General features: G+C 45.1%; 1 protein-coding gene across 1 annotated transcript in view; it reads right to left on the bottom strand.

Annotated features, from left to right (window-relative positions):
- The window catches only part of POLR1A (RNA polymerase I subunit A), a 74,159-nt gene that overhangs the window by 6,741 nt on the left and 44,743 nt on the right, over nt 1–22,675 (bottom strand). The window contains exons 24-32 of the mRNA XM_053259809.1: nt 21,745–21,959; nt 20,417–20,584; nt 12,387–12,522; nt 11,164–11,321; nt 7,455–7,590; nt 6,817–6,921; nt 3,922–4,182; nt 1,398–1,598; nt 295–412 (exon numbers count right to left, since the gene is read on the bottom strand). Of these exons, the coding sequence (XP_053115784.1) occupies nt 295–412; nt 1,398–1,598; nt 3,922–4,182; nt 6,817–6,921; nt 7,455–7,590; nt 11,164–11,321; nt 12,387–12,522; nt 20,417–20,584; nt 21,745–21,959 (1,498 nt within the window). The remainder of the gene's footprint in view (nt 1–294; nt 413–1,397; nt 1,599–3,921; nt 4,183–6,816; nt 6,922–7,454; nt 7,591–11,163; nt 11,322–12,386; nt 12,523–20,416; nt 20,585–21,744; nt 21,960–22,675) is intronic.

Below are 22,675 nucleotides of genomic sequence, written 5' to 3'. Positions count from 1 at the left end.
AGTAGGCATGCATCAGCTGACATCCAGACAAAATTACTCATGAGTAGCCCTATTGAAATTAAAGGGACAAGTTAGTCATGACGAACTGGCCTGATCAATTTCAGTCAGGCTACTCATGAGTATTATAGTCTGGATGTCAGCCATTCAACTTACATTTTAGAATCATGACAGTAACCTCTACGATGTAAATATATTAAACATGAGGGAACAATTATGACTTTCAGTTTGGACAAATATTGTAAAGGCATGTGAAGCAGCCTTAACCGCTCTGACATGATCAAACACAAAACTTACCATACACAGCAAACACATCTTTAATCTCTTTTTCAAGGACTTTCAAGGCAGCCTCAATGCCATAAGTATCGGCCACTGCATGAATGTCATTGCAATAAAGTTGGTTCAGATCAAGAATCTAGGAGGTGCAAGCAATCACAATTAAGCAAAATTCCACCCTGATCTATTGCCACTTTTATGAATTGCTGTAGAATGGTGAAAAAGAAAATCAGCAAAAGGAAGACAATCAGAAAGTGTATGTATGCCATTTGTAATGAAATAGTGTAGCTCATTTTGGAGCCTGTGGGCTCCAAACCATAGACCCTTAAATATCAACCATCCCTGCCCTAGGAAACAGCAGCCCAATTCAACTGCAGGTGGGGAGTGATGGGGAAGAGTGTGTATGATGGGGAGACTACATGAGTGATCAGGACTGCCTCATCCCCTGGCAGAAGTCACTCTTGTATTTCATTCTTAGATAGCCTCTACAAGCATTGCTATAATTCATTCTTTTCTTAAAATACTTCAGTTGTGCATAGCAGGAGCACCTGATTTTAAAAGCAAATGGAAGAAAATATGACACACTTATTTTGGGTGAAATCCTATCTATGGACTGTCTGATCCCCCTCCCCATCACCCACTACCTCAGCTGCAGTGTGCTGCTAGTCCTGCTCCTAGTATTGTTGTGTGATATTAGACAATAGATAGATTCTACAAAGATCAAAGGGAATGAAACCTCCATTTCTAGAACTTCGATTAGAAAAAAAAAAGACAAGAAAGATTTCTCCTTTTTTCATGTCACTGAATCTCTTCACAGCTTTGAGGTTGTAAGTCAAAAGTGTATGGGTAGTTTTATTTCTGACAAAAATTACAATGTTTCACTCAGAAGCAAAATCTGTAGATTCTCTCATAATAACCAGTGGCAAAATTACCACCAGCTTCACTTCAGTGTGACCAAATGTTTTGGAAAAATTTCTCAAAGCACCTTCAAAAAGACCAGATCTTGGGAAAATGCTGCAAGGGAAGCTTCAGAAGCAATGATCATTCTTGAAAGTGATGGTTTCTCTATTGCTTCCCCCCTTTATCATACCACAAGAAACACAGACCACCCCCTCATTACGTACTTCAGAGTATCGGAAGAGCTCGGGGAGGTTTATCCCTTCAGTCTGCAAAGTGAGCACCTTCTCTCCATTCTTGCTAGTGGTTTCATTTAGGAGACACCGTGTGATCCCCTTTGTCTCGTGGATAACAGTGCTGTTTGCCAGAGTCATCACAAGTGAAGTCAGGTCAAAGTACTCCTTTGTCAGAGGAAGTTTCAATGTGACCTAGAAGGGAACATAGTGCAATGCTGTGCCAATTGAAAAAGTTCATTGAGGGGGGAAAGCAATCAGTCCAGTCAGACATACAAACTCTCAATTTGCAGTGATTTAAAAATAAGCCTTGTCTATTGATCTAGAGAGAAGCCACCTAATGGCTCAGCAGGGAAATGCTTGACTATCAAGCAAGAGGTTGCTGGTTCAAATCCCCGCTGGTACACCTTTATTGGGAAGCAGCGACATAGGAAGATGCTGAAAGGCATCATCTCATACTGCGCAGGAGGCGGTGATGGCAAACCCCTGCTGTATTCTAGTATTCCTCTCTCTTTTTATTTGTAACCCTGAATGCCTAGAAAACCATCTGTCTGGCTCTGCAGCTTTGGTGTACAGTGGTCCCTCGACTTACGAAGTTAATCCGTTCCGAACGCACGTCCGTAGGTCGAAATTTTTGTAAGTCGAAAAGCGCACCCACAGAGGTCTGGAAACATTCGTAAGTCGAGGAAACCGCATCTAAACCAGCAACGACTTCCGGTCATTTTTGTTGTTCGTAAGTCGAAAACTAAGGATGTCGAGTAGTTCGTAAGTCGAGGGACCACTGTATTTAAAAATGCTAAAAACAAACAAAAAACCCACCAAAACCTTCCACAAATTAAGTCTTTTTTCCACATAGTACTAGCATGAAGGGCTTATGCTTGAAGTGATCGCTTCAGGTATAGACCTAAGGAGAGGTGCAGGGGGCTACCTACCATGCTGTAATTGCTGCTAGCAATTACATAACTTACACAATCTGACAATTACATAAACGTAACTCACATAATCTGAGGCTCAGTAAACAAAATTAATGGTCTCTCAGCAAGCTCTGCTCTCAGCACACTGTCCAAGAGTGAACAAAATGGTGATTGCCGCTCTCTTCCTTCAGATGACTAGAACAAGGACTGCCGCCAGCCACCGATTGCTAGTCAGAGGCAGAGGGAGCTGTCAATCAGTATGATGTCTTCCTGATAGGGCTATCTGAATTCAGCCCATCTTTTGACAACAAAGGCAAGCCATGGGATTGGCTCCTGCCTCATGAACACTGTTATTTGAAACTGTTTCATGTGCTCTTATAGGTGTTTAAGGAATTTTATTACCAGCGCCCACTATATGTCAACTGCAGGCTTGCAAGCTACAGGCTGGGAAGTGTAGGGCTGCAGTGACTGGGTCAGTCAGACCTAAAATGGTGGCAGAGGACAGAATGGCTCACAATTATTATTGTTTTTGGACCATTTTTATTAGTTTCTTTGGACATTTTTGGCCTTTTTGGGGGGTGAGCGTTGCCCACCCTGCCCTAAGGGAAGAGCCTCCACTGGGTGTTACTGTTACAAGCTGCTGCTGAAGGACAATGTACCAAACCAGGCAGAGCAGCTGGCAAAGTTTGTAGCTTCAGCAAAGTGGCATGGTATATAAACAGAACCTCAGCTAGGGCTAACCAAGACATGTTGATGCTGGAGGCAGAAAATCCAAATGGCCACCTCCCCTCACTGGGAAGTCCTCCTGTTCAAGACTATTGATGTGCACTCTGGCTCACTTCAATAGGACTTGCACAGAAGCAGTTCCCCATGGATTGTGCTCCAGATATCAGATCTGACTATCTCACCGCACAGTCATTAATTGTTTCTAAAGGTAGTTACTTGCTTTTGTTCACACTAAGGGCCACTTCTGACCTCAGTGGATTCTGCTAGGACTCATGGCTGGGCCTACCAACATGCTCCATGGATGGCTGTCTACTGTGCATCTAGATCTAGAAAGTGATATGGTCTAAACCAATGTACTGCCCCTTTGGCTTTTGGTATGAGCAACAACGATGTTGAGCCACAGACAAGACTGCAAGTTAGCAGCTCAAATCGACTTAACCTGTTGTGATGCCAAGTTTGCCACATTCCAAGATTCTTATGCCAGGTATCTGAACAGAAGGTGCATGGTCTTTTCAGTGTTCAGACGCATAGTCAGCAGAAGATTAAGCCTTGCACTAGATTTTTCTTGCACTCTGAAGTTGTGTTTTCTCAATTATCTGTTTGCTCAAAGCTCCAGCATCAATAAAGACTATACTAAGCCTGATAAATAAAATGCCATAAACAAGAGTCTTAATGGGTTCTGAAGGGGAGATGTAAGGAGCATGAGTCCTCTCTCTGCTGACATATTGAATTAAAAACAGGCAAGCACACTGATGCTTGCTTACACACACACGTACAAGTTTGTGCTCTTTTAGACTGAACATCCATTTGGTACACACACACACACACACACACACACACACACACACACACACACACACACAGCAGCCCAACCTTACCTCACACCACAGATCATTATCCATGTCATATGTATAGCTTTCTATAGCATCGTGACCCTCCAGTACAGCACTAACTCTGTGCTTTGCCAATTCATCAGTATCCTGTCTCTTTTTTTGACTCTGTCGCCTAGAGGAAGGAGTGTAAAGTTCATCCTGAGTTTCAGTTGCTTCTGGGTCCCTTTCATGCAATGCATTCTCTTCTTCATCTGGAATTTCATCATCACCCATCACCTCACCATCATCATCACTCTCATAATCAACCTGTGAGAGAAACATAGTTCATATCAATCTAATGTACAAAAGCACTGGGAAATGTTTAGCCCTGATAATCCATTCATCAAGGGGAATAGGCTCTTCAAAAATAACTAAGTCATCAAGGGAATATCTTATAGTGTCATCAAGGGAATATCTTACAGTGCTCACACATCAAGTCTCCCAATCATATGCAACTAGGGTGGACCCTGCTTAGCTAAGGGGACAAGTCATGCTTGCTACCACAAGACCAGTTCTTCTCACTTTTGGTTTAGTATTTTGACAGGTGATTTTTTGGAGGGAAAGATTTCAAGAAATGAGGGAATTTTTGTTCTAATTGGGTGGCTTAAAAAATTATTGGGCCAGAGGAACTGTATATATTGAGAGTGTTTTGAGAGGGAAGAATGAAGTCAACAGAGTCCTGAGAGTCAGAGTCCTGGAAGCAGAAGTCAAGAGTCTGCTGGAACAAGTCAGAGCCGGAGGTTGCAGAAAAAGGAAGAGCGTCTGGAAGTCTGCTAGAGTGAATCCAGGCAGAGAGTGAGCAGCCAGCAAGAAGACGAGAATCACTGGAAGAAAAGGAAAAGCCAGGCTGGACTGAGCCCTAGACCTGTGCCGTAATCTGAACAGAGTCTGCCCAGCAAGCTCGAAGCTGAGAAGAAAGTACAAGAGGACTCTGAGTAGGGACAAGTATACCAGCCAGGTAGTGATTATGTTTCTCCAGCTTTTTATTTCCCCTGACCTGCTCTGTAAGTAACTGTTTTGAGTTGGGGGGGTGGGGTTTGCTGTAAAAGAAATGCTTTAATTGAATACACACACCAAACAAACAAAGCAAGTCCAAACACAAATTGGATTTTGGGTTGCTGTATGAGTTCTCTCAGTGAATCCCTATGAAGAACTTTTCTATCATATATCTACACACACAAACACACACAGAATCTATTCTGACAGAGACAGACTGTTAAGAGGCCAGAAACTAAAAAATCCAGGGGGGGAACCTATGAACCCCACCGGTCTGGAGCTGCCTGGGAAGAGTTGTGGCACAACCTGCCATGCCACCCAAACCCACTTTGGGGTGCCCAGGCACCCCCCGGGGGGAGGGAGAATGGGGCTGACTCAAATCCCCATTATTCCCTATGGGAGAAAATTGGAATTTAAAAAAAAAATCAAAGGAATGTCCAACTGCTTTGGGGTTTGGTGGGTGGTAGGCAACCCTGGGTGCCTACCCACCCACCCTGCTTTTGATCCTCTACGTGCTCTGCACAGGGAATAATGGGCCGGTTTGAGTCCCCATTATACCCTATGTAGAACCTTTTAGAACCAGTTTGAATTCAAACTGAACCGGGGCGGGGGCGGTTTCAGCAAAACCCAAACCAAACCTACCCACCCTGGTTCAAAGCTGGTTTGAATTCAAACCAAACAGGCCAAGCTGGTTTTGTGCACATCCCTAGTCTTTGGTGGGCACTTTTGTCAAAAGGTTTTTGGCAATTAAGTATTGTCATGAGTCAATACTTACACTCAATAAAATTTACATAAAAGGTGTCCAGCGTCTTCTTCGTCCAGAAAGACACTGTATCTGAGATTAGATTACCCAAAGAACTCCATAAGATTGGCAAGGCAGGATTTTCCTTTGTGTATGCCATGCTGATTCATTAGCAGCAAGGCTTGTTCTTCTACAGACTTAATAGCTTTATGTTTAAGAACAATTCCCATCAATTTACTTAGAACAGATGTTAGTGGGCCTGTAATTTCCTAAACCCTTCAAGATCCCTTTAAAAAACTGGTAGTATGTTTCCTACTTTCCAATCAACTGGTACAGAAATTGATTTTAGGGACAGTGTGCATGCTTCTGTTAGAGAAAAAGCAATTTTATATTTGAGTTCTTGAAAGTACTTGGATGCATGCCATACAGATCTGGGACTTGTTGATCTGTCACATACCTTAATACTTCATCATGTGTCATTTCTATTTTAGTCAGTTCTAAAGACACATTCCATGAAAAAAAAATTACCTGGTACAGTTAGCTCTCCTACATTTGCCGGAGGACTGAAGGAAGGGTCAGAATCTGTAACCACCACAAATGATGGCCAACCAAAAATGTATGGATTCCTATCTCCTGGAAATTATTACATTCAGGATGTCTGTGCAGACAACCACGAAATACTCCAGTTGTGGCAGACTTATAAGCATGCAGTGACTCCAACTTCATCAGATAATACTAAAGGTTGTTATCACTGAGTTAAGTAGAACACTTTACTGAAGCAATGGACTCGGAAGTGTGTGACCAAAGTATATTCTAATGAAGTAGTTGGGAAAAGAACCTGCCAGCAATCAGAATCCCAGGCACAAGTAGGCAGTGGATTAAATAGATCACTACTTTTTCCTTCTCTGCTTCTTCGTCTCAGAGAAGCAAACTAAGAATTGGAAATGATAGTGGCCACTCTCATTATTCTGTTTCTCTGAGCTAGATCTTCCAGATAATATATAGGCATTAGAGCACCAAAATAATAAATACAGCAGGCCAAATCCACTTGGAATATAATTCTCATTATTCCATCTCCCCATTAAAAAAAAAGATGTCAAGGATAGGAATTTTTTCTAGTAAGCCCTGCTTCTTTTAATAAGAGACCAAGAGGATTTCATTACCTCCTCTACCTGCTTTGCCCTTCTTTTTGCATCTGTAGCATCGTCATCCGCTTCAACTGCTTCACCATCAGGAACTCTCCTGTCTTCCTCGGCTTCAGGGTCCTCCTATGTCAAAAGAAAGATTGCAAGTAGGAATGGATTCAAGATCTGGTTCCATGGATTATTTTTTTCTTGTTGCTGAGTGGTCTAAAACTGAAAACCCCAAATGCACAAACATTGGACAGTTATGCTTGAAACATCTGCCGGGGCGGGGGGGAGGGGGGGAGCTGAGACAAATTAGTTTGACTAAAGACGAAGAGAATATATTCTCATATTAATGTAAGGACACAAATGATTTCTGGGCATTTAAGATAACAAATAATCACTATAAAGCATTTGAATACCTTAGGAATAAACACATTTCAAAATATTTGAATATATTAAACATGTAGCTTTCTAGCACATTCAAAACCAAATTTATCAAGGAACATAGGAAGCTGCCATATACCGAGACAGACCACTGGTCTATCTAGCTCAGTATTGTCTTCACAGACTGGCAGCAGCTTCTCCAAGGTTGCAGGCAGGAATCTCCCTCAGCCCTATCTTGGAGATGGCAGGGATTCACAACACTCGTACATCTAAGTAGACAATATCTTTACCTGGTTTTCATGTGATGCTACACCTTCCCCATTATGATCCAAGTCCCTCTGAACTGCTCTTCGAGTGCTGACAGTATTATAAGAGGCCAACTTTGAACTCTTCCTCTTGATTGTTTCCAGCAAGATTTTAAAAAATCTGGGATGAGAGGGAGAAGAGGAGAAATGTTCACAATGCAGATCTCACAGACTCCAACTCTAGATTGTGCAACCATCTGTGCTACGGAGGATCTCTTCTTGGAACCAGTCAATTCTGAGGATAATTGTACAGCAGAATGTTCGAGGATTTTATTAAGAAACTTGATGTTCTTGATAAATAGTACAATATAATAAAACATGAGCTATAGACTCAACTGCTCCATCTCCACATGGGCATACCCATTCCTCATAAGAAATCCACTTAAAGCTACCCTCCAGAACTGCTGACAGGAGAACATTAAAATGTGCCACCGAGAACATCCTTCTATACTTCGGCACCATTAACATGCTAAGGTACCTAGCTGGTTTGGAGTTATATATTTGGTTCCCAAGGTAAAACTTATTTGTATTTTATATTTACTTAGATCATTTTGGCATGTGATGTCTAGGAGCCTTTGGTTGAAGGCAGTCACATGCACTCTTCTTGTATTAAAAAGGACAGTAATTCAAGTACATAAATTATAGTTAAAGTTGGTGAGTTATATGCAAGTCTAAGTATACTTCAGATTTTTAATTAAGGCCCCTCCCCCAATTTTTCTTGCTCACAACATTTTGCATTTCCCTTCTTTGGGAAGGGAAGGGTCTTATTCTTGGTGATGGCGAGGCAGTTATTTTAGTTTTTTAAGTCTAATTTCCATTAGGCTTATGACATCACCCAGCATTCTGTGTGTGTGTCTGCCCCTATCAACTTTGCAATGCCTGGACCAATATGAACCAAATTGGGTACAGTTGTATGGACACATAGGGATGCTCCAATGATGTCGTTTGTGATGATGTCATCCACTCCCAATCCACAATGGCGGCCGCATAAACATTTGAGGCACAAGTGGGTGAACTTGTGAACCACTTAACCAATTTGAACCAAATTTGCTACAGCTATAGGGACACATAGGGATGCCCTAATGAGTACCCAGAATGTTGGGGGCAATATGCTAAATCATTGTAAACCGCTTAGAGAGCTCCGGCTATAGAGCGGTATATAAATGTAAGTGCTATTGCTATTGCTAATGGCATGATGTGTGATGATGTCATCCACTCCAATTCAAAATGGCAGCCATGTGAACATCTGAGGTGTAAGCAGGCTAATTTGTGGACTGTCTAACCAATTTAAACCAAATTGGGTACAGTTGCAGTGAGTGACACACAGGGACACCTCAACGGTGTAGTTTGTGATGTCATCCACACCAATTCAAGAGGGCAGATGTGTAAAATTCTGAGGCGCAAATGCTCTAACTTGTGGACAGTCTAATCAATTTGAACCACATTTGCTACAGTTGTAGTGAGTGACACAAAGGGACACCTAAATGGTGTCATTTGTAATGAAGTCATCCACCCCGATTTGGTGGACACATGAACATTTGAGGTGCAAGAAATCTAACTTGTGGACCTCGCCTTGAACCAAATTTAGTCCAGTTGTAGAGACAGTGAAAAGAAAGTAGGCCAATTAGTTCTTACTAGAACAATTTGTTTACTTTCAGGTCTGTGCATTTTGCAAACCCATAAACCATGGCCAAGCAGGATGCTGACCTTACTACGAGAAAGAAAGCCTCCAGATAATTCACAGGTTGTTCCAAGGACAGTGAACTGCTGATGATTTCGCCTGCCTCCATCACCTTGCTGAGATTGCAAGGGTGGGGGGAAATCTGGCTGATGAGATGCCAAAGAGGTTTGAGGACTGGGCTTATTCTTCCACACTGCTCCCCTGCCAACTACAATTGGCCTCCCTTCTGTTGTGCCCAGTCTTGCACCAGTACAGGTGTACATGACATTTAGGCTCAGAACAGATTCTATTTCTCCTCTCCACCTTGTCATATCATAGAAGCACAGGATGGAGGTGGAGGAACTGTGAGGCCATTGCATGAGAGGAGAAGATCAAGCAATAGCTGGTGGCAAATGGTGGACTGGAAGAATCTGGATGATGCCTTTTTTGCACCCCCACCTCACGCCTTAATCGTATCAGGACAGCATGGTAGGGAGATGGAGGAACCATACTGCTGCTGGATGGAAAGAAAAAGAAATAGCCAGTTGCACAGAAGATCAAGTGGATGTGTGCTGCAGAGTAGGGTACCATCACTCACCGATACAAAATGTTCTCTTGCCTGTGTGTACATCTCTGGACACCAGTGACAACCAGATGAGTACACAACTGTACTCACTAAGTACAAAACTGGTGTACTCAAAAATACCGTATTTTTCAGCATAAACGCCATATTGGTGTGAATGCAGCACCACTGAAAAATGGCTGAATTCTTTTCAAACATCACCAGAAATGCTGCACTGGTGTAAACGACGCAGATAAACCAGCAAGTAAATTCCACCCCTTCCATTTCTCATGGAGTGCTGTTTGTGCTCCATGTGGGGTCATTTCTGACCCTTGCTCTCCCCACCACTGAAGGGGTTTGCTCAGGCAGGGGTGGCCAGGTTGGGCCTGCGGCAAGACCATGACCATATTTAACAGCCAGTGCCGGGGCGGGGGGGGGGGCAGTGGGAGGCACCTTTAAGTGTAAATTAGAAGGTGCTTACCTCCCTCTACCACTGGCCCTGAAAGCTCTTCCCAGCAAGGCAGAGGATCGGCTCCACCACTCAGCTGAGCGGCAGAGCTGATCCTCTTCCACGCACTGCTGGGGAGAGCTGAAAGCTCTCTGAGTGGTGGAGCCGATTTTCTGCCGCTGCTGGGAAGAGCTTTCAGGGCCAGCAGTATAGGGAGATAAGCAGTTTCTAATTTACACTTAAAGGTGTCTCCCCCACCGCCCCACACTGGCTGTTAAATACAGCCATGGCCCATCTGCCCAAGCACCTGGTCACCCCTTCCCAAGCAAAGCCCTTTGGCAGGGGAGAGAGCAGGGGGTCGAAATGCCTCCACGTGGAGCACAAATGACACTCTATGAGAAACGAAAGTGTGCCGGGGTGGGGGGAGCAGAGCATGCAAACCCAGGGCCAGGAAGGCCAGTTGCGCTGTCACTGCTCCTCCTTCACCGCCTCTGTTCCATAATCTAGGCCCTCTCAGCCACATGGAACCTATTGTTGTTCAGAGGGCCCTGCTGTGCTGCCACTGCACCTCCTTCCACCAACCACAATTCCGGCATAAATGCCGCAAACACTTAAAAATAACTCTTAAGAACGTATGCGCCATGGCGTTTCTGCTAAAAAAATACAGTACTTTCTGCAGAAGAAACATTCTGAGAATCTCAGCCTTTAGTTTTTTGCTTTGTTTATAACATTTCCTAGTCCTTAAGGCTGTGAAGTTTAGTGTGGAAATGTGTGGAGAATCCTTGGTGCAAACTCAGAATGGAGGAAATTAACTCTCTTCTAATTAACTGGAAAATTCTCAATCATATTCAAACAATTGGCAAAGGGAAGCTACAGCTTTGGGGTTCTAAAGCTACGGTTTCAGGTTTATGCAAACAAACATCCAGCTGCAACACATAAGGAATATGTGGATTATACCAGCTATTTTCTAAGTATTTTCTGTAGGCTAAAACAAAGCGTTAGTGGAATAGTGGAAGACACTGACCTTGTCTCCATAAAATGCAAGATGTCCCTTGGTTTCACACATTTCTCTTCCCGATAGCATTCATACGGCAAGAAACAAAATCTCATGGTGTAGATGCGGTGCTTGTTTTGCATCCCCTCCAAACACAAAGATTCTCCAATGTCAACTTTCTCTAGCACCTGAAATAGGAAAAATAATTCTAATGCCACACAAGGATGCTGTACTGCAATATGTCATTCCTTTATTATCAGAATAGCTGAAGTTACCGTAGGTTGAAAAACTTCCCTCTTTCAGTTCAACATTGCCCACTCTACATTTTCCCTCTTTTGGTAGGCAGAAGAGGTCCAGGCAACTCACAGTTGCCTGTGTCTCTCCAAAGGATAAATGAAGACAGTCCCTTAATGCTGTGGATATGCAAACTATTAAGACTCTGCAGCATATAGATCAAATGTCAGCCTCCCCAGTAAAAGCCAACTTCTGACCTAAAGATCCCCTCACTTCTTGAAAAGCAGTATTCTAAATGGCTTAAATAAATAGTGTTAAGAAAATTAGAACTGCAGTGCAAGGCTCTTGGGATTAGCCCGCTGGAGAAGAGCACAGAAAGCCTTCAGTGCCCAGCCAATAAAAGGAGCTGGTGACACATCTGTCTCACGTTACTTTGCAAATGACACATAAGCCTTCCTTCAACATAAACAGGAACACTGTTATTCATGATTTTATTCAAACAGTCTTTAGGGTTTTCAAGTCATGAAATGGCAAGCTCTCCAATAGGTCTGTGATTACCACTGCCATACACATAACACCACCCCTTCCTTTATACTTAGTAGCCACAGCCTGTCATCAATTCCAATCAAGAGTTATAACTGACCAACCTCTTCCTCCTGCCTGGCAGCCACAGCACCGGAACAAGACTAGTAAAACTCTTAGATGTGCCCACTCATACCTCCAACTGGGAACAGACAGGCTCATGTTCTCCATCCCAGTTAAAATGCACAACATGCAGGCTGGGAAAGATCACACAAGAACCTGCTTCTCCATGTTTCCTTAGCGAGGAACCATGCCTCTCACATCTTAAGAAGCCAGGAACTGCAGTGATGCTTCTAAAGAGGTAACACAATGCGTCTATCCAATTCTTTTGCATGCATAGTCACACACATAACTTTAGAAAGGACCTTAGTTCACAGGAAGCAGGGCGACCATAAGTGGTTAGCCCCTGTAAATAATGTCCACGAAGCAAGACTTACCTCACCTAAGCACACTCTGGTAAGCTGCTTCTTCAGTCTCTTCACCTTCTTGTGAGCTTTCTTGGTATTAAGTACAGGAATACTCATCATTGGGGTTTTAATATTAGCACTGGCTACCATCAGGATCTCCCGCAACCTTTAGCAAAGAGTCACCACATAGACACTGAACATTCAGAAACACAGAAGATAAAAGTCTTATCTGGTGATCTTTTGTTCTTTTCATTTCAAGCAGAAATTTAAGCTTGGGTTAGGTCCTGCCTCTGGGGCTAAAAAGGCAGAACTGAAAGTCTCCTTTTGAAAGGTGGGAGCTTCCCACCAGTCTCTAGAACGACTGAGAAGTGAACAAGAGCACTTCTGCAATGAAGAGGAAAAATATGTAGGGAAAGAAAGTCAAGCAGTACTTTGTCCTGGGGAAAAAAACTTCCAATCAGACACATAGGAACTAGGCCAAGTGTGGGTAAGACAAAAAAACAACCGAGCAAAGTCATCCTGGGAACCTTAACAGCCCTACCAGATCAGAGGGCAAGCTAGAAGGGCAACTTCAATCACAGTGACTGAGTGAAGGAGAGGGAAAGGGCAGGTTTTAAGTGTCTGACCTCTCTTCCCATCTACTGGCCTGGCCAACCCCCCTCCATATCACCCACCCCCTGCACACAATTACTATAAGAGGCAACCGGACTTGAAATGACTTGACCCTCCCCTACCCTAGACAGCTTTCTTCTCAAAGTCAACCACAAAGCAATAACACCCAAAGGGATGCAGCAAACCCTAAAGCAGTGACATTCAAGGAGATGACCCCCTTTGGTGCCACCCGCTTCAGAAAACCTCTGGGGAAGTACCCAGAAATGGCTAAAAGCATCCTAAAGAAACTTGCTTCTTAGGTGAGACTTGCTTATCTGCAGCAGCTATATTGCTCTAATTCAGGCCTGCTCAATTTAGGCCCCCAGCTGTTTTTGGACTACAACCCCCATAATCCCTAGCCACAGTCGCAAATAGCCAGGGATTATGGGAGTTGTAGGCCAACATCTTCAGGAGGGCTGAAAGTGAGCAGGCTGCGCTATGTATTGCTCTCAGCATCTCCAGTAGCAAACAAATAGGCTGATGTAGGAGGAGCATAGATTATAATTTGCATCCCTAGCTGTCTTGGCTGCTGATGTTGTTGCTGCCACTACTTTGGGGTGGAAGTTTCATTTTCTAAGAAATGGGTGAAATGTAACCCCTAAATACTTCCTTGGGGAAAGGGTATTCAAGGAAAGGTGGGAAAGGCTGCCTCTGCTCCTAGACCTTCCTCAGGAGTAAGATCTCTTTATGGACTGGTGGAAAAAGTGAAGCTTTCCTCCACCACATGTGTGACTAAGGATAGGAGGAATGGCAACCATGGCTAAGGTAGCCACTACAGCTGCTGAAATAAATGGAGCAAATAGCAACTCCTAGAAGAAGCTTTACCCTTCTGTTAAAACAGGGGTGCTGCTAAGAGTGAGGGCAGCTTTGAGAGTGTGGTTTGACTCCTCTTCTGAAAACATAGTAAAAAATGGCTTTAAGCCACTTCCAAGTCAGCTTCACCTTCAAGAACCAGGAGAGAGAGAAAGAAATAGCTTCAAATTATTCACCTTGATGTGAGCATCCAAAATGCAATATTGCCAGAAGTGAGCTGGCCACTATTAGTGGTCTGATCCCTTGGGGACCCATTAGCAGGCAACCTGCTTCCCCCCACCGCTCATTTTCTTTGTCCACATGGGAATCAGAGGCTTGCCAAAGAAGCACAGCCAACAGTAGAACTAAGTGTCGGGCAACATAGAATCAGAGGGAAAACGTGGTCTCAAATAGAGTTAGAAAGCCATGTAGCAGGAACCTTTCAAGTGAAGACTCCATCTGGAGATGGGAGGCTCCCCCCTTGCTGACAAAGCTTGTGTTCTAGAAATAGCCCAAGTTTCAATGGACAAATAAAAGGTGAATGCCCCCAAGAGCATTCAAGACCATAAGGAGTTTTAGCCTATTCAAGGCAATTCTGGAGATATAGTCAACCTCAGGGATGCTCTTTAGATTGGGAACAGTGCCCCCTTTTCCTGACCACCACAATCTGAATATGCACTAAAGTCCACATTCTTTTCAAGCCCCTGTCACCTGAAAACTTTACGTGTTTCCCCACATTTGGACTTTACATCAGTCAAAACCCCTATAAAATACAGTCTCCCTTTGGTCGTGCTTGGAGCTCTGATCAGGACACAGTTCTCTAAGCTTGTTGCCTTCTGGGCATCCAGTAGTCCATGCAGCCAGCTATTACACGAGAGCTCTGCCCACTCAATAGCCTGCCTTGCTCTTAAACCCTTAAGGTGAAATCACTAGGCTATTGAGCCTTCAGCTGGAATCCTGGATTGCAGGATCCAGAATTAAGTCACTAGTTTTGGTCTTGCCTTGTGTGGGACACCTGTTTACTGCCTGGGCCATTCTAAGCAAATCCTTGGGGAATCTCTTAGTCTTAGTCTTCCACGAGAGTACTCTTGTGATTTGACTCACTGTCAGCCCCAAAATTTCCTGAGCGGAAAACCCAGAGAGAATCCTTTTGAGGTGGAGACTCTCTCAAAGCAGGCTTCCCATGACCCAAACACTTGTGCCTGACTGCTTATGAATCTTAGTGCTCCCCGAGATAGTTGTGGCCTTACGTAGAGCCACAGTCTTGGGTTCTATGCCAGGACCCCACCACCTCTTCTTGAAGACCTAATGAGGGACCCCAGGTCTCCCCATGGGTGAGAACAGAGCATTGTTTACTCATCATGAAGGCTCCTTCTTGCTGTGGGGTCCAAGGGCGTCTCAAGTGTGGGTTATCTTGACCCACATGACTCCAAGCCAGGACTATGCTAATTAGCTTAGCTTTTACGTTTGGGAGGAGCAAGCCCCTCCTCAGTTCTTTTAGTACCAGAAGCAAAAGGTACATCGATGAAACAGGAACCCGGTAAAAAACTAGGTACAATAACAAGTCAAAAACCACAAGCAAATAACTAAGCTACAATTTTATATATGTGTGTGGCACATGAGAACTATTCCAGTCCCTGGGCAGTAAGTGCTGGCCAGAAGGGTGGGTTGAGACGCCCTTGGACCCCGCAACAAGAAGGAGCCTTCACAGTGAGTAACCAATGCTTCGTTCTCTGCTGCTCTGGATCCAAGGGCGTCTCATGTGTGGGGACATACCACAGCCCTAAGTCCAACCAGGGAGGGTGTCAGAAGCTACTGTGCAGGAAGAACCTGCTGGAGGACCCATCTCCTGAACGCTGCCTGGGCAGAAGCAAAAACATCTAATTTACAGAGCCCAGTAGACAAAGAGAGCGCCCGCCAGGTTGCTGCTCTGCAAAGTCCTGGATGGGTGCGTTAGTAGAAAAAAGGCAGTTATACACGCCGTAAGCCACCTAGCTATGGAGGTGGGTGTGACCAGCTGTTCCATAGATTGAGGCAAGACTGAAATGAAAAGGGGACCCGGGGGTTCTAATGTGTTTTGTCTGATCTATGTCAGATTTATTTATTGTTAAATTTATATATACCATCTTTCATTAAAAACAATCCCAAGGCGGTTTAAGGTAGCTGCAGACCTCAAGATTTAAGGTACCTGCGGACATAGCAATAGCAATAGCAATAGCACTTACATTTATATACCGCTCTATAGCCGGAGCTCTCTAAGCGGTTTACAATGATTTAGCATATTGCCCCCAACATTCTAGGTACTCATCAAGCTTATGCCAAGCCTTTCCCCCTGGGTGAACCAGTTTGGGGCAAAAGGAAGGCAAAACAACATCCTGAGAGATGCGGAAGGGGAAGGCTACTTTGCGCGGGGGGGGGGAGGGGGGTTTGGGATCAGCTTCATAGAGTCCTCCAGAAATACACAGAGGTTTATGTACAGATACGGCCCTGAGTTCAGACACTCTGTGTGCCGAGGTAACGGCCCGAGGAATGCCAGTTTGAAGGAGAGAATACGGAATGGAACTGGGGACAAAGGCTCAAGATGAGGGCCCTGGAGAGCCTTAAGGGCAGTGCGTAATTTCCAGGTAGGGAAACGATGGACCCCCAGAGGAGACAGGAGAGTAGCACCCTTCAGGAAACGTTCGAAATGAAGATGGTGACACCTGGCGCCTTTAGAGGTTCCCGATCAGGTCCACTAAGGAGAAGGCTCGGGGTTTTTAAGGTATTTGCGGAGAGCCTCTTGTCCAGTCCGTCTTGCAGGAACTGTAACGGGTGATTCATGGAGGCAGACCCCTTGGGAACCCGTGGCAGACCGACCCTCACAGGAAGGCTCTCCATGTAGGTTGCTATATCCTGTTAGTGGATGTCCGTCTGAATGCTAACGTGGTCTTAGGAACCGAAGCTGAGTAACCATGTTGTTTTAGCAGTTGCCGTTCAGTTTTCAGGCAGCTAGCCTTAACCATCCTGGATCTGGGTGCCTGATCGGCCCTTTGCAAGAGATCTGGGGTGACCAAAGCGGGAGATGGCAACCCATGGCTCCGCAACCACGGCCTCCGTGGCCAACACGGGGCCACCAGGATGAGTTGTGCTCCTAGAAGCCTGACTCTGCGTAAGACACGTCCCAGTACAGGAGGTTGGGAGGGAACGCCTCTGTTGCCAGATTTGGCTTTCACTGCGATGTCCGCATGGATGGTTAGCAGGAACCACCGGGGAGGTCTCAGATGGAAGCGCCCCCAGGGCACGGGCTGTAGACTCACCACCATCAGGCCCAGAAGTCTGGGCAGGTCCATGAGTGGCAAGAGATGTGAGCCCAGTACCTTGTGGACCTCCAGCGTCAGCGTGCGTTTGCGGTCCTCCTGGGCTGACTAATGTGACTTTGACTGGATAAGGAGATCGCCCAGGTACCCCAAAATCAGTATGCCCTGTAGTCTGAGATGAGCTATCACAGGGGCCAGGGCCTTGGTGAAGATGTGTGGCACCGAAGAGAGGCTGAAAGGAAGCGCTTTGTATTGGTAGTGCACTCCCACGTAAAGAAAAAAACGGAGGAGATGGCAACTGTACTGGTGGATGGGTACATGTAAGTAGGCCTCCCTGAAGTCCTTGGACATGAGGAAGTCCAGATGATGTAGGGCTTCTGCGATGGATCTTAGCGATTCCATGCAGAAGTTACGCTTGCACACGAAGCAGTCTCTATGTTTTATGTCCAGCACCACCCGTATTGAGCCACCCTTTTTTTTTGGTAGACTCTGTGAGGCGGCTGGCTGGTCAACTCTCTAGGGTGGCCCTCTTTCAAGGTGGATCGTACCCATAGGTCAGATGTGGTGGCCTCCCAAGCGCACCCATGAGAGGAGAGGCGACCACCTAGGAGCACCACGCCCGCCCCATCACACTTGCTGCCTGGATTGCTTGGACTGGGCTGTGAAGGAGACTGCCTGAGGCTCTCGTGGATAGGGCTGTTGACTCATGAGTGTGTTTTACAAGCCCCTCCATACATTTGTCTGCGGGGTCCTTAAGGACCGATTCCCCGTCTCTGGTCAGTACCAAACCAGAATTAATTGTACCACTGGTGCACCTGCAGGGGGCGTAGCGAATATTTTGCTGCCCTCTTGTTGAGGAGTAAAACCCATTAGCAACCTCAGTAGCCATCCCGAGGGGTGTGGGCAGCGACTGTTCAGATTTTGTCGCTTCCATGAACTGTTTAGGGGGTCGAAGGGCTATGCTAGACTGCTAAGAACCTGGGAAGACTAGTGCATTTATTATTATTATTTATTGTATTCTATTTATTTTTTATTTTAACCCGCTGGCAGGGCCTCCTGAGTGGCTGAGGAGCTGGGCCCAAGGCATGTACAGTTTTTGGCCATAAGTGGAGCCAGAACTGCCACCTGGAAGTCTCTGGGGAACCTACGGTGAGACTGGCGCTTGGGCGTCAGGCCATTCGCCCTCAGACCTATGTGGTCTAGGTCCTCCTGGCCCATTGGTTCAGTTGTTGAGTGGGAATCCCCAATGGAGCTAGAAGGCCGTTGGAGGGGAGCAGCCTTGTGGGGTTGCAGTGGCCAAGTTCCCCGTACCACTATGAGGGATAACCCTGGGGTTTTGGGGACCCATGATCAGACATAACAACCCTACCTTCTCGGAAGAAGAGCAGAACACAAGTGTTAAACATAACTAATGAAATAAATCACAGGGGAGTGAACACCGAGTTCCCTCCAACTAAATCTGAAAGCCACACTGTGAAAGGGAGGAGAGGCCCGCCTGGTCCACATTTCCTTGTTTGTTTGTTTGTATGAAATATATTTTTAAGGCATCATATCTCTCAGAGATTTTGCCAATAATCTTCAATCCACACACCCCAGGTAGGTGGCATATCCCCAGGAATATCAAATAAGGTCTGGGCTACAAAGGTATTTTGGGGTCAGACTAGATGACCTTGTGGAACCCACAGTTGGGAGGTCAGACTATTGAAAAAAGACCCAGCCTGGGCCGAACTCACCAGTTCCTCCGGTGCCGTCGAGGCTGGACTCCTGGTCACACACCCTCCATAGCTGCCCATGATCTGGCTGATGGCGCCTTCTTTGGGCCTTAGAACATGAGGCCGCCATTGCCAGCAAGGGAGGAGTCTGCCCAGCCTTCCGCATACCCTAGTTTGGCCGCCAGGTGAGCGGGAGTTGTGGGTAATGCATGTTCTCAGCCGTTGCCCCAAATTCAGTTGTTGGTGCCTTCTTAAGGGCCGTAGAGCCCGAGGCCACCATTGCTGGCAGGGGAGGAGTCTGCCCAGCCTTCCACGCACCTGCATGGCCACCCGGGCGAGCGGGGGTTGTGGGTACTCAAAATCAAATTCTGGACGGCAAGTGGGGTCAGGGGAGAGTGGTCTTGGAGGCGCTGCTCGGACCGCTTCCTGCCCATCGGCTGTGCCTCCTGCTGCTGCGGGACGCACCCCGCATAGCTGATCAGTGGCGTACATGTGCTCCAGAGACTTCCGGAGTAAAAGCTCACAAGCAAACACGACTCAGGGCGGTGTCACTGGCAGCAGAGGAGGAGCAGGCAGGCCAGCTAGTTTTAAGACTCCTTCAGCCCTTGTAGTACTCTGGGGAGTCTTTGCATAAAATCATTAGGATTAGCAGGGACAGAAAAAGAGAACAAAGGGAGGAGAGATGAATCATTAGGATTAGCAGCAGGGACAGATAAGAGAGAGAAAGAAAGGTAAACCAACACAGCAACAGAGAAAATGAAACTGAAAGCACCTGAGTGCTGAGAGAGAGGTCTGCCTGGAGCCTTCGCAGGACTAAAAGAACTGCGGAGGGGCTTGCTCCTCCCAGACTTAAAAGCTAAGCTAATTAGCATAGTCCTGCCTTGGAGTCATGTAGGTCAAGATAACCCACATGTGAGATGCCCTTGGACCCAGAGCAGCAGAGAAGCACTTCTTGGCATCACACACACAAGATAGCAGATTAAGGAAAGGTAATCAGAACCTTCAATTCTCTTCCACTCTCTTTTTCTGGAGGCTGTAAAACACTCTGAAAACCTCTGCCTTCCACTGGAGCCCCTCAAAACTAGGGATTTTCAAGTCATCTACGTAAGTCGCAGCAAATATCACCTTTTTACTAGCTTATTTTCTTGAGCTTACTCTCCCCATCAAATGTTGGATATTATTATGCATATTTAATTTACATGAACAACTCCCATCCCTAAATGTAAAGATAATCTCTCAGTACCCAAAGCACCGGAAACAGAACTAAAAACACTGAATGGAAAGTTAGCTTCAAGTGATTAAGATCACTTTACATGATGCAATCCATATGGTTTTCTAGAACAAACTGCTAGATGTCCTGCAACCAAGGATTTGACTTGTTAATCCACTGCCTCTTTGGCTTTCTGGCTCCCAATATCCAAAGGTCTCTGGACCATGTATATGCCTCCTGCTGAAAGAATGCAGCATCTGCTCTTCATAGGCTCTTTGCAAGTTTTTCCACCCCAGGTCTCCACCACTCTCCCAGATTCTCCCTTCGTAACTAAAGCAGCACAGCTTGGAAAAAGGGAAAGTGAGGGTAAGCTCATTCAAGAGCTGACAACAATCTTACCTTGGGATACCGAGTGTGACATTCATTTCACCTCTCCCAGCAAAATGAAAGGTGTTCAGAGTCATCTGTGTGGAGGGCTCCCCAATGCTCTGAGCAGCAAGGAGACCCACAGCTTCTCCTGGGTCACATAGCGATTGTTGCCACTTTAGATGCAGCAAGTCATTTAATCTGAAGTGACAAAGAAAGGATTAGATACAAGAAGTTCAGTTCAAAAGGTCTGGAAGCAGTCAAGTCTGAACTACTGTATATTGCTGAAATATGTACTAATTACAGGCAGTTTCAAATTGTCAGTGTAATGCAAATGGGTGCAAAAACCTCAGTAAGCAGCCACATACCTGATAAGCCAAAGAATGTGAAGTTAGGCAGTGTCTCATCCTCCATTATACATTTACGCCTATTTTTACCCACTTTTTTTTGAAATGATGGAAGCTGTACAGATGTTTTAGAAAGATTCAGTTCTACAAGTTACAAAGTATTTGCACAGCTGCTACCTTAACAAGAAAAGCATTATTGATTACCAAAGCCTCCTCTACTCATTAACTTCTGAAGGCAAATAAGTAGCAAATAAAATTAAGTGTACAGGAGAACCTAGATACTCATGGGGGTTCTGTTCCGGGCTGCAGCCATGGATATGGAAACTGCAAATATTGAATTATGGGATCCTATTGGATCACAGGGGTTAGGTTCCCAATCGGCCGAAAATGGGCTGAAAATCAGCCAAATTTCACACGGGGAGGGGGAGAGCCTCTTACTGTGCTCTGCTGCTCCCCGAGTCATGCTGTGCCATCAAATGGGCTGAAAATCAGTGTTTTGCTTTTCTATTTTTTGAACAGACGGGAGCCATTTTGTGGCTCCACTGAAGAAAATGTGGAAGTGACCTCTGGGGAAATGACCTCTGCGGACATTTCCGGCCAGCTCCAATCCATGGATATGCGAGGTTGGCATTGTCCCTCCACCTTCCATGTATGCAAAAGTCGTGTGTCTTTTTCCCGGCTGCGGATACGTGAATTGGTGGATAATGAGGTCCACTTGTATTGACATTAATGTTATTGTGAAAGACAGCACTGCTTAAATCCTGATGATTTGGGCTCCATTTATAGAACATAAATGAGATTGGGGAGGCTATTTCAGGAAGCAAAATAATATGCTGACAATCTGTTTGCATCAATGAGAGTTTCTACCAAGATGTGATGTGGTTATTGTTCATTTGAGCAATAAAAAGAGACCCAACATGTCACTTAATATAAGTAATAACAGAGAGAGGTGGCATTCGGAGCCCCAAGCAAAAAACAGCAGTGTTTAGATGTGACTGTAAATAAGAGTATCACCTCTCAGAAGAAAGTTCAAACTTGCGGCAGCCAAGGTCATTCTGAGTGTCCCATTCTCCAAGGAAATTCTCTACTTCGATTTTAAATGTTTCTGACACAGATGCAAAATAGATATCTGGTCGCCAGAGAGACAGACTGGGATCAGGACATTTTGCTGCCTTTTTCTGATACTTGCTCCGACTCCTCTCACTCAGTTCATACCACATCTTTAGCAACTGAAATTGATAGAAATCAAAAAAGGCAAAGTAATTATTCTAGTATTACACTCAGATTTCCTACACGAGTTCATAAAAACCCACTTTTGCCAGTACAAGCTTACTATGGATATCTAAATCAAATCAATAATTGCTTTTTACATGCATATATAGAGGTGAAACTAGAAAAATTAGAATATCGTGCAAAAGTTCATTAATTTCAGTAATGCAAATTAAAAGGTGAAACTGATATATGAGATAGACGCATTACATGCAAAGTGAGATAAGTCAAGACTTAATTTGTTATAATTGTGATGATCATGGCGTACAGCTCATGAGAACCCCAAATCCACAATCCCAGAAAATTAGATTATTACATGAAACCAATAAAACAAGGATTGTCAATAGAACAATATCGGACCTCTGAAAAGTATAAGCATGCATATGTATTCAGTATTTGGTTTGGGCCCCTTTTGCAGCAATTACTGCCTCAATGCGGCGTGGCATGGATGCTATCAGCCTGTGGCACTGCTGAGGTGTTATGGAAGACCAGGATGCTGCAATAGCGGCCTTCAGCTCTTCTGCATTGTTTGGTCTCATGTCTCTCATCCTTCTCTTGGCAATGCCCCATAGATTCTCTATGGGGTTCAGGTCAGGCGAGTTTGCTGGCCAATCAAGCACAGTAATCCCATGGTCATTGAACCAGGTTTTGGTACTTTTGGCAGTGTGGGCAGGTG

This window comes from Hemicordylus capensis, chromosome 6 (assembly GCF_027244095.1).
Source record: "Hemicordylus capensis ecotype Gifberg chromosome 6, rHemCap1.1.pri, whole genome shotgun sequence".
NCBI lineage: Eukaryota > Metazoa > Chordata > Lepidosauria > Squamata > Cordylidae > Hemicordylus > Hemicordylus capensis.
Note: the sequence above shows the minus strand (reverse complement) of the source record. Positions and strands in the feature narration are given on the sequence as shown.